General features: G+C 35.8%; 1 protein-coding gene across 2 annotated transcripts; it reads left to right on the top strand.

Moving 5' to 3' along the window:
* The first annotated feature begins 2,183 nt into the window (after positions 1 to 2,183).
* On the top strand, positions 2,184 to 5,743 carry LOC129256516 (LHFPL tetraspan subfamily member 2a protein-like). 2 transcript variants are annotated; one of them, XM_064096447.1, is made up of 2 exons: positions 2,184 to 2,298; positions 5,142 to 5,743. In XM_064096447.1, the coding sequence occupies exon 2, from the start codon at positions 5,215 to 5,217 to the stop codon at positions 5,716 to 5,718; it is 504 nt and encodes a 167-aa protein (XP_063952517.1). In that variant the 5' UTR covers positions 2,184 to 2,298; positions 5,142 to 5,214; the 3' UTR covers positions 5,719 to 5,743. The 2 variants fall into 2 exon arrangements, with proteins under 2 accessions (XP_063952517.1, XP_054750674.1); XM_054894699.2 differs by lacking the exon at positions 2,184 to 2,298 and adding an exon at positions 2,315 to 2,738.
* The last annotated feature ends 6,461 nt before the right edge of the window (positions 5,744 to 12,204 follow it).

Genomic DNA, 12,204 nt, shown 5'->3' on the forward strand with positions numbered 1-12,204 from the left:
AAAATGACTGGTGTGGTCCTCTATGTACACCGGTTAACACCACAATTTTTGCTGTGTAGGTCAATCGTAATTGTGTGCGTGTGTCAATGAAATAAATATCAATTGTTTTGAACACTGACCAATTATTCACAATGGCCTGGTTTGTCATTCTTTAAGTGATTATAATACAGGAAATGTCATCAGGATATTATAATTCCTTGCCTATAATTATAGAGTCTGGTGAGATAATCAGGTTTTAAAACAGTCTTTGTCATTTTTTTTAACCAAAATTTATTTCAATGTCGTAGGAATTGTCATCTGGCATTATGAATGTCTGGAATCTCCTGATTTTCATTTCTTTTATTTCCATTTTCAACATAACATAACATAAGATTAACAAATACTTCACATTATTTGATAACAAAATATCAAGTTTAATTCACATAAAAATAAGTTTGATAAAATCGAAAGTGGATGTTATAGTGTACACAATTATATTTTTTTGCGTGCGATTGAAGCCAGTCACTCTAATGGTAAGTTGATTAATTTTTGAACAATATTTTTAAAAACATTTTATAGTGACGGGCCTAAACAACTTGGTTAAAGGACAAGTCCACCCCGACAAAAAGCTGATTTGAATAGAAAGAGAAAAATCAAACAAGCATAACACTGAAAATTTCATCAAAATCGGATGTAAAATAAGAAAGTTATGACATTTTAAAGTTTCTCTTAATTTCACAAAACAGTTCTATGCACATCCTGTTCGGTATGCAAATGAGGGAACCAATGACATCACCCACTCACTATTTCTTTTGTATTTTATTATATGAAATATGAAATATTTTGATTTTCTCGTCACTGTCATGTGAAACAAAGTTTCATTCCTCCCTGAACACATGGAATTCCATTATTTTCACATTTTGTGGTTCAAGCAAGGGGGTCCTAATTGTCAAATTCGTAAAGATTGAAATATTGTATAATTCAAACAATAAAAAACAAAAGAAATAGTGAGTGAGTGACATCATCGACTCTCTCATTTGCATATCACTGAGTTGAGCATAGATGTTTTGTGAAAAATAAGCGGAACTTTAAAATGTCATAACTTTCTTATTTTACATCCGATTTTGATGAAGTTTTCAGCGTTATTCATGTTTGATTTTTCTCAATTTATTCAAATCAACTTTTTTCTGAGGTGGACTTGACCTTTAAAGTTCAGTAAACAGCGTTTTGTAGTTTCATTCAATGTCACATCCTTTTAATTGATGTTGTTGTTTTATACTTATTGGCAACTGGGCATGCAGCATCAGAATATAAGGAGGGGGTACAAGTTGGCCGAAATGCGGGTTATTTTCTTCTCCTCAATGCATCATTCAATTTTGAATACTCATCTTTCCGATATTTTCTTCTTTCTTCTCTTAATTTTGTAATCGCTGGACTCTTGGAGGCAATCAGTAGTCCTGTTCTGCAAACGTTTGTTCAGTGGAATTGGCATTTGGAAGGAAACTAAAGGTTTGTTGTGACGATTGGTGTTGTGTGGGAGGGGGGGGGGGTGTTGTCTCCAAACAATTGTTGAACTTAAGTCAACATTTCCGGTGGGACTCATCAGCCCCCCTCCCCCACATCAAATCGTCTGGGAACACCAGCACTAGCGTACCTACGGGGGGGGGGGGGCAGGGGGGGCAGTCTGCCCCCCCTGACGAGCCACAACCCATGCAAAGGACGTATCCTTGCCCCCCCTGACGAGCTTGAAAGACCTTTTTTGCCCCCCCTGACGAGCTTGAAAGACCTTTTTTGCCCCCCCTGACGAGCTTGAAAGACATTTTTTGCTCCCCCCTGACGAGCTTGAAGAAGCTTTATTTGTGATTGAAGTGAAGACCTTTTTTTTTTTTTTTTTTTTTTTTTGCTTGTCAATTTTTGGGGCGGACGGTTTTGCCCCCCCTGTGAAAAATCCTAGGTACGCCACTGAACACCAGTCAATACTACGAGTATTTCACGTGTATCATGATCATACGACTACGAGGTAAACGTTGACCACACCCCCTTTTTCTCGCCCTAGCTGTTTTCGATCACGCCCCTTGAAAAAAAATCCATCATGAGAAATGCCCCCTTCATTTCACATTATTGGAATTTTGGAAGTACGCCAACCAAAACAGATGAAAACATCAACACATGCCCTTTGTTTGGTTTTATAGGACCAGCGGGTTCCACGTTTTCATTTTTGGGATGAGTCATACCTCGTTACTCAACTTCGAAGGATTCCCAAGGATTCTTCACTATCTATTCTTCCAACTTACTTAAACGGGCTCCTCAGGTCGTGAGGTGAGCTAAGCTTCTTTTGTATATTGTGTAATATAGGCTCTTGTGATTGTTTGCATTCGTAAGATTAAAAAAGAAGCGAGAGGAAATAACTTTTCAGGCATGACCCGTTCCCACTCGCTCCAAGGCTAAGCATAAAAGATCTGAGTAATATCGTCGTCACAGTGTGCACCTGTACCTGTCTGCGCAACAAGCTACCGGTGTTCCCCATCATTTCCCACCTTCACTCGCCCGCTTCATTCTTCCATCAGTTCGCTCGATCGTACGCGTTCGGATCGGTCGATCAAAGGAACCTCTCGCGCCGGTATCCAAGCACTTATTATTTTGTTTGAAACAAGTGGAAGAGGTGACGACTATTGCTCCTAGTTTTTATTCCGATTCCATCTAATTTGTGCTTATCCGAGGCACTGCACAGGAACATACATGAGTATAACTATTGCAGAGTGAGTTTTCCGAATCTTCTTCCACTTTTTAATTTTTGTCTGTTTTTTTTTTCTCCAACCCTTTCAAACTATCTGTCCTAGATCTGGTGAGTGCTGTCACGCCAGCTTCTCCCCCTTCGCTTTCGCTGGTCTGGCCGCCTGGCTGGCCTGGGGTCTTTGACCCCTGTTCGTGATCTGTTTACCGTTTGACTTTTTGACTCGAGATTGAATTATCTGAAAGAAGTGTTGTTATTATAATGTTATGGAATGTGGATGGATAATCTTGCATTTTTATGACTGACTATTTTTCCCCCATGAATTTTAGCAAATTGTTTATTGTGTATTGTAGAGATTTTTGGACTCCTTAAATTGGAGTTGTGTTGATGGTGGTAGTTTGACTTGAGTTTAATTTATGAGTTTAATTTATAACTTATTATGGTTTGAAGAAAACTAATGATAAAGGGAGAAAGAGGGGTGCAGGAGAACGAGGAGGAGAAAGGGAAATTAATTGAATGTGATGCTATAAAGGGGGAAGGAACTGAGTAAAGCCTGATAATGAGTGTGGTGTCTGCCAATGACCGAACCTAACCTGATATGGTTTGCCATGTATGCCCTTTTCCCCATTAAATTAATCAATATTTTTTTATGATAACAATATATAATATGATAACAATATATATAGAATATAACGAGCAGGAATATCAGTGAATTGTATTTATTGTCGATGTCAATGCTATCTAATGGTGAACAAATTATAAGTTCTCCAAAAGGACCCCAATAAAAAAAGGAGATGGAATTAAATAATAAATCAACAAGGTAAAAGTCCTGTCTCTCCCGTCAATCTGATTCAGATTTAGGCCTCAACACAAATGTCACCCTGAAAGATATACATTTATTTTGCTGTTCAAGATATGGTGGCAAACAACTAGACGTCGTCAACACCTTGCTTGGAGCCATTGCGTCTCTGTGACTGTTCGCTTTGATTATTCTTCTAATATTCATTGGTTATTTGTATTGCATTGAAAAGCAGAAAACCGCAGCTGCCCAATACTATACTCTTACACGCTAACCAATTACTGTATGCCCTTGCAAAGGTTAACCTAATTATACTGAACATTGTAAAAATCAATACCAGAGAAACAAACGGTTACATTTATATGGAATGAATCACTATCAGCTCCAACACTGCTTGGTCAATGGTGCGTGGCAAAATGAAAAGTTTAAGTGAGAATTCAATGACTTGTTCTATTGTGCGAAATGGGCGGTCAACTATAAAGTAATATATCTGTAATATTCTGTTATCGTTTGGTTGATTCATTGCCATTAGGGTGTTATTTTGTATGATTTCTAATTGAGAGAACCAAAAAGTCTGTAGATTCACCATTCAATCTGAAGTATTTTTTAAAGCAATAGTGATAATTAGACTAATAAAAATTATGAGAAAGTAAATAGTTAAATAAGAATGTTGGTGCATTTTAGTGATTATCACTATAGCAATAGTTAATGCTACAAATATTTTTATTTTTTTCATTAATTGAAAAAATTATTTCTCCAATAGTTTGAGAGTGGATGTTGATAATTACCATAAGGGTTTAAATCGGATATTGTCTCTAGAAAAAGTTTTATGATTCCTTTCATCTGCAGGATTTCCTGTTTTTAAGTGTTTGACAAACATGATTTACCACATGGTTTAAAATTACATTTAGATGATTATATATAAGATATATGTTTTGGGTTAAAAGGGCAGTCAAATTCTTGATAATTCCTGTGTAGGTTATGGAAGCTGAATGATAATTTTTAATTTTTTTAAGAGTATACAAAATTTACAAAATTAAAATATAGCTTCCCATTCATTTAAAACTTATTTTTATTCTTATGATATCAATAGCTGTTTACACTTTAAGGAGGGACCTTAAAATAATGATGCTTGTCTCTCTATTCAGTATTCATAGATGTGAATAATTTCATGATTCTTTTTCTTTCCTTGATTTATGATATGAAGGAAATCTTGTTTTGTTTCCTGCCATTGTCTTACCATGCTGTTTTTCCTGTTTGGATTCAGATGGGATCAGAAAGAATTGAAAGTGATTTGAAATGGTGGACAATGTCTTCAATTCATGTTGATAACATCTAAAAAGTAATCTGACAGTATGTTGGACTTTAAACTACAGACGATCTTGATATTTGCTTTATTTCCTTTTTATTCTCTATGGCTGATTGGATGTACACGATCTTTTATACCCAGCATTTGTTCAGAAACCAATCATCCATATTTTCCAACTTTTCCAGATGTGGTTGTTTTCACAATTCTATTGGATATGTAGCCAGTCGAGTTGCAAGTTTTGCAGGGATACAATTTTCTTCTTTTTCACTGTCTGCATTATTCAATTTACATGTTTGGCTGATTTGTTTGTTTCTTTCCAGGATCTACAACGCCATGATTCTCTGAAGCGTTGTACAGGCTGATTCTAACTGTTGGACCAAACTAAAACCAAAGATGTGTTACGTGATCATCACCATCCGCTCGCTCTTCTGGACACTCCTAAGTGTTTCTATTGTCCTGGGTCACCTGGTGGCCTTGATGACATCACAGTGGCTTCTAGGAGAAGAGAGAACTATCAGCAGTGCCAGCAACCTCTATGGCACCGAGAACACCACCTCCCCTCAGGAAGTGGTCGGACCGGTAGAGACCTACACCCCTACCCTTGGAATCTTCATGAGGTGTGCAGAGATATTCCGTGCTATGGCAGTGCATAAGGGAGGATCCAAGCTAAACGAAGTGGAATGCACGTCGTATATCAATAACTTCATGGATTTACCGAGCGGGTTCTGGAGAGCCATGGTTATATTCTATGCTGCAGGGTTCCTAATACTTACAGTTGTTGGCTTCCTTTCCGTGTTTAGTCTCTGCTTCAGGAGCCTGTGCAAGAAAAGTCTCTTCACCGTCTGTGGCTTCATTCAAGCAATAGCAGGTATGCTTTTCATCGACACATTGTGTTGAAAAGTTTTTGAATTGTACAAAGTTGGCAAAGACAAAAGTAATCTTTACTATGCAGAATAAGGAAGATGTTAAACCTCTTCTGAACTTGTTGCCATTGCAATACTGTCCTACAACATTAACAATGAAAATATTGAATTTAGTAAACAATCCTTGTGGAGAAAAAAAATGCTTTTGTCACAGTCTTCAAATTATCACATTTTAATGTGATAATAATGAACTTTCTGTAAGGTTGTATGACCCCAAAGTGCAAAGTGTGTCCTGCTTCAAAAAATTATTTCATGTATACCGTGATATTTGGTAAAGAACAAATAGAAGGGAAACACAGAAAAAGCTCTTATACATGTCTCTAAAAATAGATCCATGCATAGAAACCTCTCAAAATCACAGATCAGAGAGAATTTACAATTGTTTGGTTTGCATTCTTTTCCAGCCCATCTTCATTCCTACTGTGATGTTGAATTCTTTATTAAAGGAGCCATAAAACTGTTAGTAGATTATCTGCCAAGCAGAATTACACTGGCATGCCACTGTATGTATAATTTACATACCCATGCAAAATTTCTCGTAAAATCCTATGTTAATTCAGGAATCAGATATAAATCAAAATATGTGTACTTAACAATGCCTTAGATTACAATCTTAATAATGATAATAATAATATACAAAATTTATAAAGCGCTTTATACAAAAGTTTCAAAGCGCTAAGAAAGAAGGGGAAAAAAGAATACAAGATATCTCAGTAAAAGAACAACAAAGAAACTAAATATACACTGTCTAAGTTCAGAAGAAATTATATATTTTCTTGCATATTTGTTTAGTTTGGAAGTAGATAAGTTTCTCACATGGTAATATTTACAAATGTACATTTGTTTACTCCATGTCAATAATATGACGGGTGACATCTGACAATGTACTCTCTCAATTTGACCAAATTCCTGAATGAATGTTTCATTGTTACTCTGTAAATTAAACTAAAACCCCTGAATGTTGATCCGGAATGAACTGCTGAAAGTGCAGACTGTATTTGTCATTTTCTCTGAGAGAATCGCCTACCTGTAGTAGACTGTATTTTGTATTCTTTACTTTCATTGATAAATGGAGTGAGTTGTATTATCCATTCTGGTGGATCATTATTCCTTCTGATAGTACCTGATGGGTTTCATCATCCAAGCGGTCCTTTGGGGGTGCCTCAAAGTCTCAAACAATTCTGCTTGACTAGCATTCAACACAGAGAATATTGAGTGTCTGTGAGAGACTGAGAGGCAATTATAGATCAGCACTGAATAACAATCAGAAATCAATTTTATATTTTGTGTTTGCGTATTTGGGTGGAACCTTCTTGTGATGTTGCATTGTGTGGTAGGCGTAGGATGGCTGATGAGGTACTTGTGTTATACTGGATTTGGAGAAGAATCAATGAATATCATCGGCCCTTTGGGTTTGGGATCGAAACGTTGACTTTAATAATTCACTAAAAGCCATTTCCATTTAATCAGAAGCATCATAATCTGACTGACCAAAGGTCCTTGAATGTGGTATTGAGATTTGGCTGAACATCACCTTCCTCTCCCCTTTCTCATGCATTTTGGAGTAGCTGCTGCAGTCACACTAATACAACTGGCTCCAAACCAACAGATAACATGTCATTTCATGGCTTTGCCAGTGTGACTGAGGCATTGGCTAAGTAACAAATCCAGTATTGTGTAGGAGAGACAAAGTCTGCTGGGCAAACCCTTCACTCGAGTTACAGACCTACGGGTCTGAATGCGCAGCCTACTCATGCCTTGTGTACTGAAGGCCCTGAATTGAAACAGCAAGTTTTGTATGTGCTAGTCTTTGCGTGGAGACACACTTTTTGATCAAAGTTTCAATCAGGGTCTGTGCCTGCAGACTAATGTGTGAGTACCATGCATGAGAGATGATGAGCCCCAACCCTTAGAATTTAATGATGGTTCCCCCTTTTTTTTTTTTGGGGGGGGGGGTCTTTTGTTTAGGTTTGTTTTGTTTGTATGTTGTCATAACCTCAATCATTTGTGAAATCATTAAGGAAAAGTTATTTCTCCATGATGACATGTGGCTGGTAGGGGTTAGTTGCTAGTCTGGCCCTTCTTTACATTTAATAAACTTTTACAGAAATTACTTTCTGTTCTCCTTATTTATTTATTCTATTTACTTATTTATTCATTCATTTTGTTTTATTAACCCAGGGTGGTCTCTTCGGTGCAAAACTGCTTTACAAGAGAGCCCTGTTAAAATACAAAAATAAACTTATTCTGGCAAGAAGGAATTCCTCCTAAATAGCCATCGAGCCTTCTTATAATAGATTTATTATTTAACAATAAAAAGTGCTAGCAGGTTTTGCACTCTGACAGATTTGCTTATCATCGGTTCAGGCTGTTTCCCCCAGGTTGGTCTCTACCAAAAATGGAAAGCACATTATGAGGGAATGCGCAACCATCTTGAGATTTGGAAGGTTTCCCCTGGAATGTCACCTGGGAAATTTCCTCAAGTTGAAAAGTTCACTGGCCCTCGATAATCCTGTAAGAAATTTGATTTGGTATTAGGTGCCAGTATCCGATCTCGTAGCTCCCAAGCACGCTAGTTTTATCAGGTAAAGCTGTGATAAAATTGTTAAAGTTTTCCTTGAAAATCTTGCGGAAATTTTATGGTACCTTTACTGCTTAATGTATATTAATGATCACATTAATAAAGTTAAGCACATTGATAATGATCAATTACTGCTTGTGCATCAGGATTGTGGATCAGTAAACTCCGAAGTTTTCTCTCGTCTACTGCTATGGTCTTTCAGAATTCAACTGAAACGTAGGCCTATTTCATGTTCTTTTTGCTACATGTAGATTTTTAATAGGATGATGATGATGATGAAGATCAGTTGTGATTTCCTATCCTGCACAAGTTCTGTTGAGTGCCTTGACAGAAAATACATTTCACATCGCACTTGTTGAAATTTGAAAGCATGTACTAGGCAAATGGTGTGTATCATCTGTTCAAATTATGTTTTTATTTACTTCATTTTAAAGTAATGCTTTTGCAACTTGAGTTTGGTGATCTCTGAATCCATTGGAAGTCATAAAATTGGTTCACCCCTGGACTCCCACTGCAGAATCTTTATGAAGAGGTCTGTCTCATTGTGTCAGATGATTTCCTTTATTCCCAGGAAATGATGAGTAACACCCCTCTTCATCTCTAGACAATCCAACCAAACCCTATTCTGTATTGTCTGGTAAACAGGCTTTCCCTTTATGAGCTCATTCTGTGGTGAAAGTTCACCTTTTTTTCCAAACTAATCCCTCTGGATTTCTCCTCCACCCTGGTGCTAATTGAGAGCTATTCACACCCAAACTGTCTTGTCTGTCATGAAATGATTGTTAGTAATTCGATACAGTCTGCCTCTTTTTTACAATGGTGATTAAGGCCTATTAACTTGATGATTGTCATAATGACAGTTAAATGGAGTTACTTTCATACTTTAGTCCAGATTAAAATAAGATTTTAGAGTTACTAGTATTTTTAGTTTTGATATCGTCTGGAAGGAAATAGACAACTGTCAATTTACATACATGTAGGCTTATATAAAATGTACCATTACCATAGGCAATGTATTTGATACTTTAATGAATGGACATTTGAAAAAAAAAATAGTCATATAAGTTTACTGTTTATTCAGTCAACCTTCATGGTTTGAATTTAAAAAAATCTGAATTCAATTTTAATTTGATAACTAAATCATATCCCTCTTTAACTTTGGTAAATCCTCCCCAAAGCATATGTCTCTATTCCATTTCATTACTTTATTATATTAATGTGCGATTCCCAAAACAGTTGTGATGTGAACTTGTGAATGATGTAAACTAAAAATGTGTTTTATTGGTTGAATTGACCAATTTTAAATAAAAATCATATTCGGGTGCCCAAATAAAATAAAATATCTGCATATTTTTGTCTTGTTTTTTTTTCAAATAAAACACCTTCTCAAGCAAGGAATGGGCTGAAAATTTTAGGGTATAATCTTTGCTAGTAGCTTTCTGATATTCAGTCACTAAATATATAAAATAAGTGCTCAAATGGCTGTTCTTAAATGAAAATAAAAACACATTGATTACCGAGAGTGGTCACTAGAATTAAATTTAAATCCCAACTGCCGGAAAAATGTCATATTTGAATTCTAACAGGAAAGAAAAGCTTTCAGTGACTACATGTACATGTACTATGCTTTTGTAATATTGTAATCTTTGATGATACATAGCTGACCCTTTACCAAAGGCCTATGTCTTTTAAATCAGATTTGGCAATCCCACTTCTCAGGAGCTCAATTAATTAGTAGCATCCTCTTAAAATTTGGCATTATTTGGGAACATTGTCATGATGGTGCAAGCTGTCATTTTAAACATCTTTCATATGCTTATATAAAAACAAAAAGGATAAGACCTGCATACTAGGGTCCAAGTATTTGTCAAATAAATATTGTTGACATTTCAGATCATTATGAAACATCGTTTCAGTTTAATAAAGCCACAGATCCTCCTGCTTTGATATCTCTTTTATCTGCCACTTACTAAATTATTAAAATTTTCAAGGAGTGTTTCAATTCCCTTGAACCTAAAGTACAGTTTGGCAGAGGAAAACAAAGGTACTGTTGTAGATCTCCACTTCATTCCTATTCATGTTGTCTTTAGAATGGGTCTTGTTTTCAAAGAGGTCCGTACTCTCCATTAGGTATCACTGACAAATGTTCTTCTTCTTGAGCCGATTTGAGTATCTCGCTCTTATCTTCAGGCATGAATAGAATAACAAAAAGCTCTTTGGTCATCATTCCTAGATTAAACCAGAATTGTGTTAAGACTTCAAGAGCCATTTGAATTGTTCAAGGAGGAAAAAAACGAAATGTACAAATGTATGTCGATATCAATGGGCAAAAATTAAAGGACAAGTCCACCCCAACAAAAAGTTGATTTGAATAAAAAGATAAAAATCCAACAAGCATAACACTGAAAATTTCATCAAAATCGGATGTAAAATAAGAAAATTATGACATTTTAAAGTTTCGCTTAATTTCACAAAACAGTTATATGCCTATACTGGTTGGTATGCAAATGAGGAGACTGATGTCATCCACTCGCTATTTCTTTTGTATTTTATTATATGAAATATGAAATATTCTAATTTTCTGGTCATTGTCAAGTGAAACAACAATTAATTTCTCCCTGAACATGTGGAATTAGCATTGTCTAATACTTCATGCATATGGTTCAGTCGACTTGGTCCTTATTGTCACATCTGTAAAAAATGAAATATTGTATAATTAAAAAAAAAAGAAGAAATAGTGAGTGATGGATATTATCGACTGACTCATTTGCATGACACTGAGTTGTGCATATCACTGTTTTGTGAAAAAAAGTGAAACTTTAAAATGCCATAACTTTCTTATTTAACATCTGATTTTGATGAAATTTTCAGTGTTATGCAAGTTTGATTTTTCTATATTGATTAATATCAACATTTTTCTGGGGTGGACTTCACCTTTAAGTGTTTTTACGAAGGCCTACATGACTTAGTTCATGCACACATCACGATTTTTGACAGATTTGCTGAATTGAATGAAATGATATAAATTTAAGGTTTGAGTCATTTCTGTATTTGTAAGTTCCATCTGATGTGAACTGAATTGGAGAATTTACATAATTTCTCATTGGTAAGCCTTATATTCAAATTGACATTTTGCCTTTTTGCTTTTTCAAGTTATTTATATCTTTGATCATTATGATGATGTGGGAATTCAGACTGGCATGCACTTTTTTAGAATTACTGCTGCTTGATCGAGCTTTTGTAGGGTATGAGCATGGACCTACTAGTAGGTCCATGGTATGAGCATGGACCTACTATATATCACAAGTCCATGGATTGGTGTTGACATAGGGACCCAATCAAGCCTCCTGTGTCTATATAATATTTTGTATCATGGAGAATGAAGGGTGTTTACAGAGCTTTCTTGTTTAATGAAAGGCACTCTTTTATGGCCCTTTGTTTGCGACCAGATAGAAGTTCAAAGATTACTTCTCAGCAAATATGCACAGTTCCTGTATAATCAGCAGATTGGAAAACTAAGAAGAACATGTGTGTCAAACCATTCATGCTTTAGGAATCACCAGGAATGGGCAAAAACAACCCAATTCATCTGACCTGAATGTTCAAACATATTTTAGTGGTTGAATTCAAAATAAACATAATTAATTTAGAGTTCGCCATCTACCTTTCGACTGTCCGGCACTTGCGTATTGCGCTAATCAAATTAGTCTGATTACGGATAGACATTCTTCACATCAGTAAATGTTAGGAAATATTTGAATATTTCTTTTTCAAAATAAATACTTTGCAATGTATCAGCATGGCATACATGTAGAGGCTGTTCTCACTGCGTTCCTAAAACTAGTTTAGTGGGAACTAGTTTAATGCGTAGTGAGAACG

Source organism: Lytechinus pictus, chromosome 3 (assembly GCF_037042905.1).
Source record: "Lytechinus pictus isolate F3 Inbred chromosome 3, Lp3.0, whole genome shotgun sequence".
Lineage (NCBI taxonomy): Eukaryota > Metazoa > Echinodermata > Echinoidea > Temnopleuroida > Toxopneustidae > Lytechinus > Lytechinus pictus.

Excerpts from the sequence above, each read along its gene's own strand:
- LOC129256516 (XM_064096447.1), top strand. The coding sequence starts at position 5,215 with ATGTGTTACGTGATCATCACCATCCGCTCGCTCTTCTGGACACTCCTA.